Source organism: Megalobrama amblycephala, linkage group LG1, assembly GCF_018812025.1.
Source record: "Megalobrama amblycephala isolate DHTTF-2021 linkage group LG1, ASM1881202v1, whole genome shotgun sequence".
NCBI lineage: Eukaryota > Metazoa > Chordata > Actinopteri > Cypriniformes > Xenocyprididae > Megalobrama > Megalobrama amblycephala.
Genome location: NC_063044.1, coordinates 60,312,000 through 60,331,791, shown reverse-complemented (window position 1 = coordinate 60,331,791; position 19,792 = coordinate 60,312,000). Strand labels below are relative to the sequence as shown.

The 19,792-nt window shown below is 40.3% G+C and overlaps 1 protein-coding gene and 1 long non-coding RNA gene across 2 annotated transcripts; both read left to right on the top strand.

Moving 5' to 3' along the window:
• The first annotated feature begins 317 nt into the window (after positions 1–317).
• On the top strand, positions 318–1,672 carry si:dkey-283b1.6. Its single transcript, XM_048206651.1, has 3 exons — positions 318–394; positions 1,188–1,419; positions 1,538–1,672. The coding sequence occupies exons 1-3, from the start codon at positions 363–365 to the stop codon at positions 1,616–1,618; spliced, it is 345 nt and encodes a 114-aa protein (XP_048062608.1). The 5' UTR covers positions 318–362; the 3' UTR covers positions 1,619–1,672.
• A 13,416-nt stretch (positions 1,673–15,088) lies between these two features.
• LOC125277952 lies at positions 15,089–19,742 on the top strand. Its single transcript, XR_007187019.1, has 4 exons — positions 15,089–16,558; positions 17,635–17,699; positions 18,884–19,115; positions 19,234–19,742. It is a non-coding gene; the product is annotated as an uncharacterized LOC125277952 (long non-coding RNA).
• The last annotated feature ends 50 nt before the right edge of the window (positions 19,743–19,792 follow it).

Below are 19,792 nucleotides of genomic sequence, written 5' to 3'. Positions count from 1 at the left end.
ACTACAACCCCTCCCTCAGATAAGACTTGGTCTCAAATCAGAGCAGTGCACTCAGAGTCTACATTATTGACGTAAATGCCTGAATTATTTGAGGTAAGACTTTATTTATTTGTTTTTCAGTCTGGCGCTTAAAAACCTGATTGGTTTAAGAAATAAATTCGATAACTACATAAATAAAGTGTGTATGATGTTCACCTGCCAATAGAATATCACTTGACATGTGACTGGGCTTGTGTAAATATATTGATCTGTAGCCTAATGTTGAAGGCAGAAGTTTTCGAATAATTAAATCTGTCATCACCAAATGTAATTTATTTATTTCCTTACAGAGTTGCTTTTGAATTGGGAATTTCTTCATTGCAATGGACTACAGTGATCGATTTTTATTATTTACGTATGTATACATGCTTTCAATGCTCTTCTTCCAAACTGTACACACATAAGCTCTGTTACGAAATCCATTAGACATCTGCTCACATCCTTTTTCTCACTCTCACTCACCTTTTTTACAGCTGTGCCAGACAGACAGCGCGCCAGCTCTGAACTGAGTTCTCTTTTGCGTCTTACCACGCTTAATCGGACAAATACACACAAAATTACGTAAAAATGCCCGTTTTAGCGAGTATCCTCGCAAGCACAGTCTTAACTGTGTTAAAATAAAACGTCTTAATGAACATAGAAAATCTAGTAGCTTAATATACTTGTTGATGTCTTGTGTCATTAACGTTAAAGATATATAAAATAAAAAAACAACTAAAATCATATCTGCTCTTGTCTGACTTCTTTAGCTTTAATAGGATTAATATATAGCCTATTTAATTTATACATGACAGTATTTTGTACCTGAATTCTGTTACAAATGAAATAAACAGATTTCAGATAGGTGTATCTTTTGTAGTATTTATTTGTGCTATTTCTTGTAATTTGTTCATTCATTCTTATTTAAGACCTGCCCCTTTTGTTATAAAATAAAGTTGCAAAATCATTTATGGGGAAAAAACTAAAATATTGTAAATAATGTTAAAGCTCTGGCCCACCTGGAATGTCACTTGGCCCACTTTACATCTCAAAGCTGGAGCCGGGCATGGTCCATTCAGTTTCTATTTTCTATAGGCCACAAAATCACATCAGCACACATGCTCACACTAAAGCTGGATCTTAACATAGCAAAACTGTTGTTTTTTCAGGATCTTCACACCTATCCTAATCTTAGTTTTTTTGGCAATCTGCTGTATTGCCTTCTGTAAAATGTTCTATTGGGCCCGTAAGGAGTGCATAGAGTGCCTGCAGGCTCAAGCTCAAGTCAGGGATCAACAGTCTGTCTACGTCATTCCGATCTCTCTGTCCGATGATGACCTGCACAGACCGCCACGCTACAGCACCGTACAGTTCTACGAACCGCCTCCTGCTTATAACGAGGTAACCGTGGAGATATTGTCGATTATCTTCAACATCATTGAATGAATCTTGTCCTCAAATGTTTAAGTTCACTGTTAATGGTTTTTAAGGTAATGAGTATACAAAATTTATTTTGCAGTTACATATGAAGACAGAAATCCCTCTGGAATCCCCTCCTGCATATTCAGAATCTGTCTCTGCCTCACCTTCACATTCATGAATCATGATCACACCAAACATAAGAGTATCTCAAGCACTTGGACTGGTTAAAGGGGAAAAAGAAGGAAAATTGGGATTCTCGTGACTTTTTCTAAGGACTATGATTAAATCTACCTATGCAAAGGATAGTGAGGAATTTAAATAGTGAGGAAGACCATGGCACAGATGTGATGATCTGTGATTCTGCTGGGATTTTGAACATGTCTTACACGGTCATGAACTATTTCACACTATGAGCAGAAGGAAAAGGTTTAATAATGTATATATGTTTTTAGTGAATATTTATAAATTTTGTACACGCTAGCTTAACCCTTTTTGTTAACTTTGTGAAATGAAATGTGTTAATTTATAATAAATGTTGTAAATGGTTGATTTGCTGTAAATTGTATTGTGAAAACTATAGGTAAACCTGTTTAAATAAAAAAAAGTGTTGTAAAAACACTGGCTTTAAATAATGCCCATATATATATATACCTGAAAATATGTTAACGAGAGATAAAAATGATGTCTTATAAGCCATCTTTGTTATTGTCTGGAAGTTCGCTCTTCATGGTCAGAGCTGCACTCTCACAGGTCAAAGTCCAGCGCTGTTACAACAGAGGAAGTCATTGTCCTCACTGTCCTACACTGACGTAAGCCATAGACTATGCATCTAATCTCCATAGGCATACAATGCATTTATTAATCTTAAAATGAATCACAAAATTAACCAAATGAACCAGATAAACAAATGAAATAGTTACAACATCACGAGTAGTGAATTCACAGCTTTAAGGTGCATTTACAGTTAAGCACACAAATATTGAATTGTTTTCAGTCACTTTAATGTCAGTCAGATGTATAATTGTATAAAACCACATTGCTACTTTGTCAATTTATGTTACTGTGATGATGACATCAATAAATTCATACCCTGAAACATCTTCCACCACATTAAATAATGCCAATCAATCATATAAATGGGATACTTACAATTCAGAAATATTTTATGACCTAAGAAAATACAAGATGATAGTCAATCTGTATCATTTTAGAAAATTTCAGTTCCCTTTCATAGGAACATCGACGCTGCGTTGAATCGCATTGGGATCACCTCTGCGTGATTATGTCTTGAAGTACTTGTGAAATCGAACCAATAGTGTGACGGGACGTCAGAGCGGGTGACGTCACGGACCAGGAAACTATAAAGCACTCCTGAGAACAAAGAACGCCAGCTTCTGTGTTTTAAGCAGCGCTCTTCTTGTGTCTTATTTGGTGTTGTCTGTCTGTTACAAATACAGCTCGAAAATATCTCTCAGTCCGAGAGCAAGAGTATATTCTGTTTTCCACCAAGCATATATATATTATTATTATTGTAGAAAAGACACATATTATGGTGACAAGCAAGCAGCAATTTGTCAAGTGTGTTCCTCCCTGCCCTCGCTTCATCACGGGCGGGGATACACACGAGATGTGCGTTGCTTGTTTGGGAGTGGAGCATGCCCAGGCAGCTCTCGAGGGAGCTGTCTGTGTGCACTGCGAAAAGTTAATGCTCCGTACACTCCGTTCACGCCTGCCGTTCTTTGAAAAAGATAAAGAGGGCGCCGCGGCTAGTGTTCCCCAGGGATTTGGTCCCGATGCTGCCGAGGCACGGCGGCTTCATTTCTGGGGTTCAAGCCATCCGCACATAGAGCGCAACAAAAACAGAGTGTCACCACCCGTGCTCCCACGAAAATAGCTTGGGGACCGGGACCGGCGACACAATCGAAGCCTTCCAAAGGTAAGACAGATGTGCGGACTGTCATTATCGCGAGTAAGGCTTCGAAGAAGTCCTGACGCCAGTGGCACAGGACTTCTGAGGGCAGCCCCCTCCGGAGAGGGTCCTGTATTAAAATCTGTAGTTCTAACCCCTCTTCGGTGCCATCAGGGGGCCGTTCTGCCAACCCTGCCACCTTGTGTGCTTCAGGGCGCAGTGGTCCCCTCTGAGGAGGGCCGGCCAGGATTTGATTCAGTTGTTCCCTGTCGGTGCGCCGCTTCAGGGCTCTGAGTCAAATGCCCAAAAAACACCAGAGGCCAGTCTCGAGAGACTGGTTCCCTTAGTAGAATTTCTAGAAGAATGGAAACGTCTTCCCAATATTTCTCGATGGGTGCTGCTCATGATAGAAAAGGGTTACAAAATACAGTTCGGGTTTCTCCCGTCCCAATTCAATGGGGTCCTCCCTACAGTGGTGGGCCCCGAGCAGTCTCTGGTAATGGAACAAGAAGTTATGACACTTTTGCAAAAAGGAGCTATAGAGAGGGTTCCTCCTCCCAGCAAACAGTCAGGGTTTTACAGCCGATACTTCATCGTTCCGAAGAAGGATGGAGGGTTGCGTCCCATTCTAGATTTACGCATGTTAAATCGTTCAGTACAAAAGCTCAAGTTCAAGATGCTTACACTCAGATCACCACACAGATCAGGTCCGAGGACTGGTTTGTGACAATAGATCTGAAAGACGCTTACTTTCATGTATCAATCCATCCTTCACATTGGAAATTCCTCAGGTTTGCTTTTGGGGGTGAAGTTTACAAATACAAGGTTCTTCCGTTCGGCCTATCTCTTTCACCCCGCACCTTCACAAAGTGCGTGGATGCAGCTCTGGCTCCCCTGAGACTCCAGGGCATCCGCGTACTAAATTATATTGGCGAATGTTTGATTCTAGCTCAATCCTAGCAACAGGCAGTTCAACATTGAGATGTAGTTCTGTCACATATGAGAAGGTTAGGGCTGAGACTCAATGCCAAGAAGAGTGTGCTTCTTCCAGCTCAAACTACCAGCTATCTAGGGGTAGTCTGGGATTCCACCATGATGCAGGCATGTCTGTCTCCTGCTCGGGTGAATTCCATTCTCTCAGCCGTGAATGGGGTGAAATTAGGCCAGTCACGCACTGTAAAACAGTTTCAGAGACTGTTGGGTCTGATGGCAGCTACGTCCAACGTGATACCTTTTGGCCTGCTGCACATGAGACCCTTACAGTGGTGGTTCAGGACCAGGGGGTTTTCTCTGAGGGGAAATCCTTTCCGCATGATCAAGGTCATGTGGCGATGCCTTTGTGCCTTATTTATGTGGAAGAAGCCTTGGTTCCTCTCCCAGGGACCTTTGTTGGGGGCTTCTTGTCATCGCGTAATGCTAACGACGGATGCGTCTCTCACAGGCTGGGGGGCGATCATAAGTGGTTGCTCGGCTCAGGGTCTTTGGGAGGACCATCATCGTTCCTGGCACATAAATCGGCTGGAAATTATGGCGGTATTTCGAGCACTCAAATACTTCCTCCCAGACCTGAGGGGCCACCACGTGGCACAGACAACATGTCGGTAGTCTCCTATATCAACCATCAGGGAGGTCTGAGGTCTCGCCAGTTGTGCAAGTTAGCAATTCAGATCCTCCTGTGGTCCCAAGGGAAGCTCCTCTCCCTGAGAGCAGCTCATATCCCGGGGCATCAAAATGTGGGGGCAGACATCCTGTCGAGGCAGGGGCCGAGGCCCGGGGAGTGGATACTTCACCCCGAGGTGGTGGAGCTCGTTTGGAAGAATTTCGGTCGCGAAGAAGTCGACTTATTTGCCTCGAAAGAGACCTCTCATTGCCCGTTGTGGTATTCTCTAACCCATCCAGCCCCGCTGGGGTTGGATGCCATGGTACAGACGTGGCTGAGGCTGCGTCTGTACGCATTTCCCCCGATTGCTCTGCTCCCAGGAGTTCTGGAGAGGGTTCGTCGGGGCGGGGTCCGTCTCATATTAGTAGCCCCGTTCTGGCCGACCCGAATATGGTTCTGTGAGAAATGCAATAGCTGCTGATAATACTGAGGAGCTTATATATAGATGCCGTAATAGGTGTTGTATTCCTATAGGTAGACATAAGTACATATAGGTAGACATTTATAAAATGCTGTCAATATTTTTTGGGACTTTGTTAAAATCATGCAATTAGTCATTTATTTTTTCACACATTATTTCTCCAAACATTTTATTTCAGAAATCAGGCAATTTGCAGATTGTTCTTCTAATCAGCTTTAATATCAGCTTCCATCTTACTCCAGGATGTGAAGGCATACATCATATTTTCTCTGTCTGCTGATTTGGGCTTCCTAGAGGTGTTTGTGGACATTTATACAAGAACAGCCCAGTGAAAATCAGACAATTTTTTTTTTCTGTTTATTAACAGATTATCAGCACATTTTCTCCAAAAAATAAAAAAATTCTCACACTAAAGGAAAGAAATACTACATTCACACTGTCAGTTTTAGGGGTTTACTTTACTTTATTTATAAAGGGACAATGTACAATTTTTAACATAAATGTTTCCATTCCATGCATTGTACTGGGTTTAGCTAAACGTAAATTTTCACCCGCAGTCCCCTGGCAGGTCGACATAAACAATAAACTAAAAAGGGCATGATAGAATTAATCCATGCAATTTATGCACTACATTGTTGTTAGTGTTAAAGGATTAGTTCACTTCAAAATGAAAATTAGCCCAAGCTTTACTCACCCTCAAGCCATCCTAGGTGTATATGACTTTCTTCTTTCTGATGAACACAATCTGAGATATTTTAATAAATATCCTGATGCATTATAATATAAGCTTTATAATGACAGTGAACAGGAGTCATGAGTATGAGCTAAAGAAAGAGCCTCCATCCACATCCATCCATCATAAACATACTCCACATGGCTCCAGGGGGTTAATAAAGGCCTTCTGAAGTGAAGCGATATGTTTGTGTAAAAAAAATATCTATATTTAACAAGTTATGAAGTAAAATATCTAGCCTCCACCAGACTGCCTTCTGTATTCAATTACAAAGAAAGTGTAAACTGGCATCAGTTACACTTTTTCCATAAGCTGAATAGGGAAGGTGTAGGATGCAGTGTAAGCTTTTTGAACTGCAAGAGTTTTACACTTTCTTCGTACGTTGACTACAGAAGGTGGTCTGGCGGAAGCTAGATATTTTACTTCATAACTTCTTAAATATGGATTTATGTTGCCTCGACACCAGCTCAATTGCCTCACCACTCTCACGGTGGAGCTGGTAAAAGCCCTGCAAGGGATTCAGAGAGCTGCTCCAGCGGAGCATCCACCACCCGCCGCAGCCGCCATTACTCACGCGGCAGGAACGTGAATCCCCGCCTCTCTCTGCCAGAAAAATTTGACGCCGATCCCACGAAATGTAAGGGCTTCACCCTCCAATGCTCTATGTTCATTAGTCAGCAACCTGCCATGTACACCACCGATGCCAGTAAGATTGCTCTAGTTTGTTCTCTGTTGGGAAAGTACTTGAATGGATAACGGCTGTGTGGAGAGATGATGGGGCTGCCTTTCCCACTTATGATTACTTCATGCAGAGGTTCAAAGAGGTTTTCGATCACCCTTGTGAAGGAAAGGAGCTGGTGATCGCCTGCTGGAATTAACACAGGGACGTAAGTCAGCGGCTGAATACGCTCTCACTTTCCGCACGCTTGCTGCACAGACGAACTGGGTGAGTGACACATTAAAAGTTTGTTAGGGGATTATCTCATAAGTTGCAGAATGAATTAGCAAGTCGTGACGAAGGCAAGAGCTTGGATCAATTCATCGAACTAGCCATTCATGTGGATAATCTTATACGATCACATAAAGCTGGTCAAAAACGCAGTGTGCGCTCCATACAACCTCCCAATTCAGATAACCCAGAACCCATGCAGATTAACGCTTACCACTTATCCGAGGAGAAGAGAAACCGCCGGATGACCCACCGTCTGTGTCTATACTGCGGTAGTCCTGGTCACGTACGAAACAACTGCCCAGTCTGAACTTGCCCAGAGAACCCACGGTCGGTGAGTGAATCTAACCCGTATTACAGCTCTGACGTGTGTTTCTGTACCCATTATTCTGATAATTAACGACGTCCGTTTAGAGACGAGAGTTTTACTGGACTCTGGGGCAGCGGGGAACTTCATGTCCCAAACTTATGCCCAACAATGCAAGATTCCTTTAATCGAATGCTCTTCTTCTCTCACAGTGGAAGCAATAGACGGTCGGCCCTTGGGCTCAGGACGAGTCAACACCATCACACAACAAATCACCATGCAGATTGGTATATTTCACACCGAGCTTATCCAGTTTCATGCATTACCCACCTCTACCTCCTCCATCATACTAGGTTTGCCATGGTTACAGACTCACAATCCCCATATCTGCTGAAGAGAAGGACAAATCATTCAATGGAATAAGAACTGCATAGCTAAATGTTTGTCACACTCCACACCTCTCTTCATCAGAACTATCCAAGCCGCCGAATCCCCAGAAACCATCAAATCCACTCCTGATCTCCAACTACCTGACGAATACCAAGACCTGTCCCTGGCTTTCAGTAAGGTACGTGCCTCGCAACTACCTCCTCATCGCTCTTATGACTGTGCCATCGGTCTCATTCCAGGAGCGACACCTCCCAAGGGTCGTATATTCCTGCTATCACAGCCTGAGTCTGAGGTCATGAAGAAGTATATAGAGGAAGAACTAGCCAAAGGCTTCATCCGTCCATCTACGTCACCAGCATCTGCAGGCTTCTTTTTCGTGAGTAAGAAAGAGGTCTTCGCCCTTGTATTGATTACCGTGGTCTGAATGATATAACTGTCAAGTTCCATTATCCTCTGCCCCTAGTTCCTGCAGCATTGGAACAGCTTCGCACAGCCAGATTCTTCACCAAGCTCTAACTTTGCAGTGCATATAATCTGATCCGCATCAGAGAGGGGGATGAGTGGAAGACCGCCTTCTCTACTGCTACTGGGCACTACGAATATCTTGTTATGCCCTTCGGGCTAGTCAATAGTCCGTCTGTTTTCCAAGCTTTCATTAACGATGTGTTCAGGGACATGCTTAACAGATTTGACATTGTTTACATAGATGATATCCTGATTTACTCTGACACCATGGAGGAACACATCCAACAGGTCAGACAGGTTCTCCAAAGACTGATTCAGTACCAAATGTATGCCAAAGCTGAGAATTGTGATTTCCACAAGACATCTACCTCATTCCTCGGATACATCATCAGTCCTGAGGGCATCGCCATGGATGAAAAAAAAGTCACCACCATTCTCAACTGACCACGACCCAATACCCTCAAGGAAATGCAGCGATTTCTGGGTTTCTCTAACTTCTATCGATGGTGTATCCGCAACTTAAGTACCATAGCCTGTCCACTCACCAGCATGGTCAAGAAAGGTCAGCACCAACTGAAATGGACTCCCGCTGCCATTAATGCATTCCAGCAACTTAAAGAACGCTTCACACACACACCAGTTCATCGTGAAGTCTAGTTTTGCCTTGGTGAACATTTCTGAGCGTTATTATCCTATCCGTCTGCCTGTTGCTGAACCTGTTGTCTACCGTCTACGATCCTCTGCTGCCTACCCCTGACCTGTGCTTTGTATACTGACCTGTGAGTGATATCTGCCTGTCCTGATCATTGCCTGTATCCCGACCATGACTCTGCCTGTCCCTTGCTGTTCCTGTTTGTTCCCGTTTGACCCTGCCTGTACGACCACGCTCACTTTTAATAAAGGCTTTGCACATGGATCCCTGCCTGAGTCCAGCTTCGTTACAACTATATTCCAAGTTATTTGAAGCCATAATGGTGGCTTTTTGTTTTTATCATTAATGAACTTTTCCTTTAAAAGTGAAGTGTGTAAGTTGTGCTGTCAACAAATTGAACTGCAAACATAATTTTTTTGTTGTTGTTTTTTTTTTTTAACATATGAACACCCACAGAGAGAATGCATTGTTATTATTATTATTATTATTATTTATGTAATTGCCGGTGTGGTCTTCCATGTGTTTGAAGTGGAAATTCTTTTTTTTTTTTTATGCAGTTTGTGGCACAGAACTCACACACTTTGCTTGTGCATTAAAGGTGCATTTGCTCTAGTGTTGTCTATATGTGTTAACATTGTGTGTCCATGTACATTTAGACCTTGAGATTCCAGCACCGCCCCCATCACCACCAGTAGATGGCTTTGACAACTATGAGGAAATTAATGGAAATTAAAGGAAAATCACATGTATGCTCCATTCATTACAGATGGTTTTGTGTCTCTTGTAGGGGGCAGAGATAAAGTTCCTGTCAAGATTTTAAGGGATACAGGAACCTTGGAGACTTTTATTTTGCAGTCTGCTTTACCCTTTTCTGCTGATTCAAGTACTGGTAAGGAGGTACTGATAAAGGGAATTGGACTGCAAAGTTTGTCTGTTCCACTACACACAATAGTCATTTAATCGGAATTGATTAATGGCACAGTGATTGTAGGTGTGCGACCATCATTGCCTGTTGAGGGAATTTCTGTGATTTTAGGTAACAACTTGGCTGGTGGTCATGTGTGGAGAGACATTCCACCACCTCAAATTGTAACAGCTTATCCCTCTTGGAGGATCAAACTGATGCATCACAATTTCCTGATGTGTTCGTGTCCTGTGCAGTTACTTGTGCTATGAGTAAGAATAATTCTGATGTTTTGCAGGATTTGGAGCCCAAGTCTGAAAATACATTGAAGATGACTGTAACCGGCCTCTCTGTTCTTTCTTCTTTTATTTCACGTGGGGAGTTGATTAAAGCTCAGCAGGAGGATGACACTTTAAAAGAAATGTTTACTTCTGTTTTGCTTTTAAATAAGAAGGGAGAAGTAGCAAGTGGCTATTTTGTTGAAGATGGTTTACTGGTTAGGAAGTGGCTGTCTGGGAAGGATGTATTGTTGGGTCAGGCATCTTTTCAGGTTGTTGTCCCTACGTCTTTGAGGGAAACAGTCATGAAAACGGCACATGGAGATGTAGCTGGTCATTTCGGGGTAAATAAGGTGTATGGACAGTTGTTGCATTACTTTTATTGGCCTCGTATGAAAAAGGATGTTAGACAGTACATTAAAACTTGTCCAACATGTCAATTAACCGGTAAACCCAACCAGCCTCTTAAACCAATTCCTCTGTATCCTATTCCAGCTGTGGAAGCACCTTTCCAGCACTTGATAATTGATTGTGTCGGTCCATTACCACCGTCAAAGTCAGGTAACATCTATCTTCTTACTGTTATGTGCCAAAGTACAAGATATCCAGCTGCTTATCCTCTCCGTTCCATCACGACCCGTTCTATAGTGAAGGCCTTGACTCAATTTATATCTATTTTTGGTATTCCCAAGGTCATTCAAAGTGATCAAAGAAATAACTTTACCTCTGGTATGTTTCAGGAGGTGTTAAAACAACTTGGGGTGAGGCATAATGGATCTACTGCCTACCATGCACAGAGTCAAGGGGTTTTGGAATGCTTTCACCAGACCTTAAAATCTCTGTTGCGGGCGTATTGTGTGGAGCTCAATCGTGACTGGGAGGAGGGTTTGCCATGGTTGTTGCTAGCGCCTCGGGAGGTCTTGCAGGATAATTTGGGCTTTAGTTTGCTTTAGTTTTTAGTTTAGTTTCCTTATACTGTGGTTCGCAAGGTATCTGATCAGAACTACTTGATTTCTACACCTGAACGTAAAAGACGGACTCAGTTGAGCCATGTTAATCTATTAAAACTGTTTTATAATCGTTCCGTTGTGGCTGAGGTGACTCCAGTTGCAGTCGCTACTGACAGTTTTGCCTGAAGATATTACGACACGTGACGATTGTCTTTTTCAAAATTCTGAGACTTTAACTTATTTGGAGAGCATGGTGAAACATTTACCTGATCAACAAAGAGCTGAGCTGATGTCCTTAATTTCTGAGTTTTCGGTTTTGTTTTCAGATGCTCCGACTCAGACTCATCTAATAGAGCATGACATAGACGTTGGAGAAGCCAAACCTATACGTCATCGCTTCTATCGTGTATCACTGGATAAGCAGCGTTATATACAATCTGAAATCAAGTATATGTTAGAACATAATATTGCAAAGCCATCTTCTTCCAGCTGGGCATCTCCTTGTTTACTGGTTGGTAAACCAGATGGTACATACCGTTTTTGTACAGATTACCATAAATTAAACAATATCACAAAACCTGATTCTTTCCCTCTACCACGCATGGAGGATTGTATAGACCAAATTGGTTTTGCCACCTACGTCAGTAAATTCGATCTATTGAGGAGTTACTGGGTCTGAGGCTGATTATTTTTACGACACCCTATGCTTCCTGATAGCAGGAGAAGTGACATACCAAAGGGTCACCCAAGAAGATAGATCTTTTGATCACCAGAGCAAAGAAACAGAGAGACAATGCAGACCCCTTTTGTTTCCTTACTTCACAGGAAAGCCAAAGAGACTGTTCTACAAATAAAACTGCTTCAAAATTGTTCCAACAATTTTAATGGACTTATCAAACATCTTTTAACTACATACATTTTGCATTATGTGTCCACAAGTACTACCTGTAAACAGTTAAGCTTTAGAACACTCACAATTCATGTAAATATGTTAACTCTTGACTGAATGACTGAAAGTATGCCTTATTTGGACTTGATTCATTTCTTTTCATCTTTCTTAAATCATGGTTTGAATGAAATCTGTTTAAAATGTATCATATTCCAGTTAATAGAAATTATGTTAAAATGGCACTCTGCTAAAGCAGAGACAGACCGGGATGTAACACTTATGTTTTATTGGGGGCAGAGGAAGGCCCTCTTGAAACAGGACAATGTCTGATTGGCCAAGACTCCTCAGAGTTGTGACAAACAACTAAGTTTAAATTATCATATTGCAAGATAGTGAACTAGGAGTTGGTTAGTTCTGGGAAAAGAAGCCAAGACAAGTACCAAGAACAATGGAGTAACAAGAAGAACAGACAAGCAGCTCATTCAAGCCATCCAACCTTCACTCACTTTTCTTTTCTTTACTTAATTTTCCTTTACCGCTGAAAGTCTTGTGTCCTAAGTTTCGCCGCAAAGTTCAACTCCAGCGACAAAGAGACTTCCTTTCATTGTTCCACACGGACCTGACCTGGACCAATCATCGACTTAAGAAACCCTTCTCTGCACGACGAGGGAAATTCACCTTTAAGTCAACGCAAGCAAGTACCTCCAGATGAAAACTGAACTGGTGCATTTAAATTAATGATTCATGGTTCGTTCGGGTCTTTGAAATGCATTGATAGGAATTCTGTTAATCATATCACTCTCTCTCTCTCTCTCTCTCTCCTTCAAAACTCTTTCTCTCTCATTTCCTTCTTACTGCAACGTGTATGAATGTATGTGTGTGGGTATGTGCGTGTCTTTGTGATAGATTAGTTTGTGTTCGAATAAATAAAATCTCTTGTAGATTTTAAAAAGAAAGTGTCTTGTATTATGTGATTCTAAAATTTGATGTCTTAAACTATCGATTTAGTTACCGTGCTCTAATCAGTGTTTTCACGATTGTTGGATATTTATATCCGTAAGAGCTTATTACGGCTCGAGCAAATGAACGCTGGACGAATCAGTTGCTCGGTCGTAATCTAAACAACTCTTTATTCATTTGAGCTAATTTTACTTCCTAGGGTGTTTTCCCTACATTGTGGTTTATAGTCAGACCTGGAAACAACATCTCTCCCGCATCTGAGCCCTATTTGAATGTCTTGCTGAGGCTCAATTAACCGTTAACTTGGCAAAGTGTGAGTTCGCCAGGGAAACGGTAACCTATTTGGGTAAGGTAGCTGGGCAGGGTGTGGTGCGCCCTGTGAGGGCTAAGGTTCTGGCTATTGACAATTTCCCTCCACCAAGTACTAAAAGGGAGTTAATGCGATTCTTAGGCATGGTTGGATATTACAGGAGCTTTTGTCCAAATTTTTCATCTGTAGTGGCTCCTTTAACTGATTTGTTGAAAACAAAAGTAAAATTTGAGTGGTCATTATCTTGTCAACAGACCTTTGAAAATGTCAAAATGTTGCTTAGTACAGCACCAGTCTTGGCTGCACCCTGCATTGGTTCACCTTTCCAGGTCCAGGTGGATGTAAGCCAAGTTGGTGCTGGAGCTGTATTATTACAGACTGATGAAAGTGGTGTAGACCATCCGGTCTGTTACTTTTCTCGTAAATTTCATTCTCATCAAGTACATTACTCAACAATTGAGAAAGAGACATTAGCATTGATTTGGGCATTACAACATTTTGATGTCTATCTGACAAGTGGTACTGCTCCTATAGTGTTTTTTTTGGTAACGTTTGGTTCGATGGTCTCTATTTCTACAGCCCTACTCTTTAATTATCTGCCATATACGGGGTGTGGATAATATTCTGGCTGACACCCTGTCCTGTGCTCCGTGTGGAGATTAATACTTTTGACTTTTTCATTCTGTGTTTTTCTCACCTTAAATATTGCTTTTCGCTCCAAGAATTGCTGGAGGAGATACTAAGAGTGAGATGGGAAAGGTGGTTTTGGCTGACTGCTGAGTGGGTTGCTGAAATTAAGTGCTGGTGATGGGATTTAATTTGACCTGAAATGGGTTAAGGAATGAGGCCCTTAGGTAAGGTCCTCCTTCTTTATTAGGAGAGGTGTTACAGTTTTGTTTTTGTTTTATTCGTCATTGGTGGACATCCACTTGTAATTAAGAACACCTGGCTGCAGGTATAAAAATTGCTGTCTGTTTGCTAACAGTGTGTGTGGAGTTCTGTTTTTGTTCTTGCTCTTGCAGGATTGGGCACAGGTGGCAGGTGTCCTTGGTTTAAGAATTCTACGCCAGCAGATCCTCGCTATTCCTTTCATTTAGTGGCCTTGGATGCAACCGTCTGAGTTTTTGAACGTTTCTTCTATTTTTTTCCCTTGTTATGTCTTCCCCTAGAGATTTATAATAAAATATACTTTTACAATGTATTTCTTTGTGATCACCCATTTTTTTGTTGCAGTTATGAGCTGAACTGTAAAAACTACATTCCAAAGCATAATATCATACTTTTTACTCCACTACATTTCATAAAAATATGTTGTTCCTTGTTATTTTTAAATGAAGAAATTGTCACCCGCTCCGAGATGCGAAAACAGTGTCCGATTCATGAACAAGCTAATTCTTAACCTGTTAAATTGGATCGCAAATCGCACTGAACAATTCACTTTGTAAATTGGACTGATTCGATCACATCCGTTCTCAAGTTAGCAACTCAATGATTCACATGATCTGGTCAGAGCGAGTCTCCCTCCAGTTAACAATACACTGACAAGTCTGACTCAAAATGAGCCAAGAATGGGAGATCCTAAACGTAAACTAAACATAACGTTAAAATAATGCAAATTAATTCCCATGCATCTTCCCCACTGCCATAGCAGTTTCAAATGGTTTGTTTGCATAGTTTTTTCTTAAAATGTTAACTGTGACAGTTGATAATAATTCATAATGAAGTCAGACTGATCTGTAACCTATTTAAGCTCTGTCAATGTGTCTAGTATCTGTACTTTTACTCAAGTACTTGATTTGTGTACTTTGTCCACCACTGGTAATGACATTCAGAATGTAAGACCTTAAAAGATATCTAAAGGTACTGATTTTCCATTGTAATTCCTTTTCCTACCAAGTGGTGGCACTATATAACTACGAGGCAGGCAAGCCAGGTGACCTGATCTTTCAGGAGGGGGACATCATCTACCTCACCAGCAGGAATGAGGATGGCTGGTGAGAGGGCGTTCTGAATGGAGTAAAGGGTTATTTTCCTGGCAACTATGTGGAGTCCACTGCTTAACTGGCCATAAGAATCCAGAATGTCAGTGAACCAACTATTTGAAACCACCAAAGTGAAGGCACTTTGTATTCGCATTTTATAAAATGAAACAGTGAAATGACTGGCTGAAGTTTTAAAACATTCCAACTAACATGCTGACTGATGTTTCCAGCAGAGAGGAGTTTGTGTGGACATGAAAAGCCGCTCTTATTTTAAAGTTTATTTTGGTCTTAAATAATGATAATGATAATGATAATGGATCTCTCAGGACTTTAAGTTATAATCTAAATGTACAATATATAAAGAAACATTTTTGTACATTTAGCTGTATTTGATAAGTTCACAAAGCAGATAGTGGGTGGTGTTTGTTTAAATTATGTTGAGCAAATAATGAAATAATATATTTGTGTAATATAATTTAGTTTTCTAATTGTAAACCTTTATTACTCATAAATTGATAACATTTTATTGATTCCCTAGCAAATGAGTAGCAGTATTTTCCCAAACTTTTTTCACCCTAGTAAGTGACTGAAATCTGTTAATATACAAAATTCAGTCACAATTTCATGATACCAAGTAGGCATTTAGAGTCTATACAATCAATAAACTGTTGACATTGATGTCTTGGAATAAAGTTTTTAATTTGTTTCATGTTAATTATTACTATCCACTCATTATACAAAGATCTTTTGACCTGTTTATTAATGATGATCTGACTCATATGCACCAGTAGCCTTATTATTTAAATTTTTTGTTCTCCTTTAGATTGTTACTCATGTTCATGAAAGATATTAAACCTTCCATAGTTTCTTCAAACTAAATGTGCTCCTATTCTATTTATTTCACATAAATAAAAGGGGAAATTCTAGGGATTTATGTGCATTTGGGGACAGAAAAGTCATGCTTGTGGTCATGGACCAGTTGTACCGAAACCAAAACTACTAAAAATGTCTGCTGGCCCAAAGCTTTCATTTTCAACAGGGAGGGGAAATATAATGATATAGATAACATAATGACTGTTCTTTAATGATAAATTGAAGTAATAAAGTGAAAGAATAATAATAATGAAGCACATTGTTGCTGTGTGATGATTAAAAAGAATGAAGTGCTGCAAAGACAATGTTCTGCAACAGGAAACACGTGATATAGGTGCTGTGTCTTTAAACAGTCGACAGTCACCATAAAAGTGTTCAGACTTCACTATCAGCACTACAACCCCTCCCTCAGATAAGACTTGGTCTCAAATCAGAGCAGTGCACTCGGAGTCTACATTATTGACGTAATCGCCTGAATTCTTTGAGGTAAGACTTTATTTATTTGTTTTTCAGTCTGGCGCTTAAAAACCTGATTGGTTTAAGAAATAAATTCGATAACTACATAAATAAAGTGTGTATGATGTTCACCTGCCAATAGAATATCACTTGACATGTGACTGGGCTTGTGTAAATATATTGATCTGTAGCCTAATGTTGAAGGCGGAAGTTTTCCTTATTATCTAGAGTTTCTTTTATTTTGTGATTCCTTTGATCACTGGAAATGACAGGTATGGTCTTAAATACACTGCAGGCAGTGAGACAAGAAAAAAATAGGAGAAACCAACATGGCAGCTGTTGCTTTATGGTGTCAGTAGAAGGGGTTCTTGAAGGGGTGTGTGTAGCATGAAAGCGGGAACCTCATGAGCTGCTCTATAGGCCTACAATTCACTAAATTTTATGGGGGCTGGGATAATTTTTTTATCTTCCTTGGGACCAATAAGTAGGCCATAGATAGATGACCTTGGTGGCCCTGGCTTACATGTAATTGTCAAATTATGAATGGAAATTGGGAATACGCAGTGTGTAAGGCTTGTCCTTTAATAAAACCATTGTTGTTACTTCAGAAGATGTATTCGACCTCCGCACACTTGATTTATTAGTTATAACTGCGGAATGCGGATTGTTATCGTTTACATCTGTCCTCAATACTGAACTTGGATTTTATCATCTTGCATCATTTTGACATTTGATTGGGTTACAAAAGTTTATTATGATGGTTAAAGATGGTTAAATATTCACACATTAATTCTCAAAGGTCTAATAGGACCTGGAAATTTCTGTATTTACTTCACATTTACTCGTTAAGTGATATAGAATTCTCTCATATTGCAAGTGATTTTTTTTTTTTTTTTGTATATTTCTCCAGACAGATGCATTTGATGAATATTAAGCTCTTGCTTCATTATCATACATGTCCAGTCTTTCATAGGATAATGCCTGAGTTACTACAGTCTGCAAAAAACCCACAATGAATTCAATATCAAATGTATCTAGCCTATATTAATGATCATCTAATAATTAAATCTGTCATCACCAAATGTAATTTATTTATTTCCTTACAGAGTTGCTTTTGAATTGGGAATTTCTTCATTGCCATGGACTACAGTGATCGATTTTTATTATTTAAGTATGTATACATGCTTTCAATGCTCTTCTTCCAAACTGAACACACATAAGCTCTGTTACGAAATTCATTAGACATCTGCTCACATCCTTTTTCTCACTCTCACTCACCTTTTTTTACAGCTGTGCCAGACAGACAGCGCGCCAGCTCTGAACTGAGTTCTCTTTTGCGTCTTACCACGCTTAATCGGACAAATACACACAAAATTACATAAAAATGCCCGTTTTAATGAGTATCCTCGCAAGCACAGTCTTAACTGTGTTAAAATAAAAAGTCTTAATGAACATAGAAAATCTGATTTAAAGTGACAGTAGCTTAATATACTTGCTGATGTCTTGTGTCATTAACGTTAAAGATATATAAAATAAAAAACAACTAAAATCATATCTGCTCTTGTCTGACTTCTTTAGCTTTAATAGGATTAATATATAGCCTATTTAAAGGTTCTCTAAGCGATCCTGGGTGGAGTAACTTCCTGTTGACGTTCTTAGTGTTGTCAAACAAAACAGAGGCTAGCTAGACCCTCCCTCCTCCTCCTCCTCCCCCTCCCATCCGTGCTTCCTGAAACAGTCATGAACGCGCATTTAAAATCATTCTTGTCGATTATTGGCTGGAGCGTGTTTATTACGATTTGTGGTCCAGGCTGCACCAGTTTGTTTTTGTTGCCGTTTTTGGAGCTTGTGGCGACTACAGAGACCGTGTTTTTTTACAGTGTGTTCAGGGAACAGGCAGCTAGCGGATAGTGAGGAGAGGTTTGCTGTATGTGACAAAAAATGTTTTGGCCTAAAAACGCATGACATCGCTTAGAGCACCTTTAATTTATACATGACAGTATTTTGTTCCTGAATCCTGTTACACCTATACCTGAAATCTGTTTATTTCATTTGTATCTTTTGTAGTATTTATTTGTGCTATTTCTTGTAATTTGTTCATTCATTCTTATTTAAGACCTGCCCCCTTTGTTATAAAATAAAGTTGCAAAATCATTTATGGGGAAAAACTAAAATATTGTAAATAATGTTAAAGCTCTGGCCCAACAGGAATGTCACTTGGCCCACTTTACATCTCAAAGCTCAAGCCGGGCATGGTCCATTCAGTTTCTATTTTCTATAGGCCACAAAATCACATCAGCACACATGCTCACACTAAAGCTGGATCTTAACATAGCAAAATTGTTGTTCTTTCAGGATCCTCGCACCTGTGATAACCTCTGTTTTTTTGGCAATCTGCTGTACTGCCTTCTGTAAAATGTTCTGTCGGGCCCGTAATCAGCGCATAGAGCGCCTGCAGGCTCAAGCTCAAGTCAGGGATCAACAGTCTGTCTACGTCATTCCGATCTCTCTGTCCGATGATGACCTGCACAGACCGCCACGCTACAGCACCGTACAGTTCTACGAACCGCCTCCTGCTTATAACGAGGTAACCGTGGAGATATTGTCGATTATCTTCAACATCATTGAATGAATCTTGTCCTCAAATGTTTAAGTTCACTGTTAATGGTTTTTAAGGTAATGAGTATACAAAATTTATTTTGCAGTTACATATGAAGACAGAAATCCCTCTGGAATCCCCTCCTGCATATTCAGAATCTGTCTCTGCCTCACCTTCACATTCATGAATCATGATCACACCAAACATAAGAGTATCTCAAGCACTTGGACTGGTTAAAGGGAAAAAAGAAGGGGAAAATTGGGATTCTCGTGACTTTTTCTAAGGACTATGATTCATTCTACCTATGCAAAGGATAGTGAGGAATTTAAATAGTGAGGAAGACAATGGCACAGATGTGATGATCTGTGATTCTGCTGGGATTTTGAACATGTCTTACACGGTCAGGAAAAAATGTAAAAATGTATATATGTTTTTAGTGAATATTTATAAATTTTGCACACGCTAGCTAAACCCTTTTTGTTAACTTTGTGAAATGAAATGTGTTAATTTATAACAAATGTTGTAAATGGTTGACTTGCTGTAAATTGTATTGTGAAAACTATAGGTAAACCTGTTTAAATAAAAAAAAAGTGTTGTAAAAACACTGGCTTTAAATAATGCCCAATATATACCTGAAAATCTATGTTACTGTCTGGAAGTTCGCT

Coding starts and splice junctions, on each gene's coding strand:
- si:dkey-283b1.6 (XM_048206651.1), top strand. CDS start 363: ATGGACTACAGTGATCGATTTTTATTATTTAC. Junction 395..1,187: donor GATCGATTTTTATTATTTAC/GTATGTATACAT, acceptor TTGTTTTTTCAG/GATCTTCACACCTATCCTAA. Junction 1,420..1,537: donor CGCCTCCTGCTTATAACGAG/GTAACCGTGGAG, acceptor TTTATTTTGCAG/TTACATATGAAGACAGAAAT.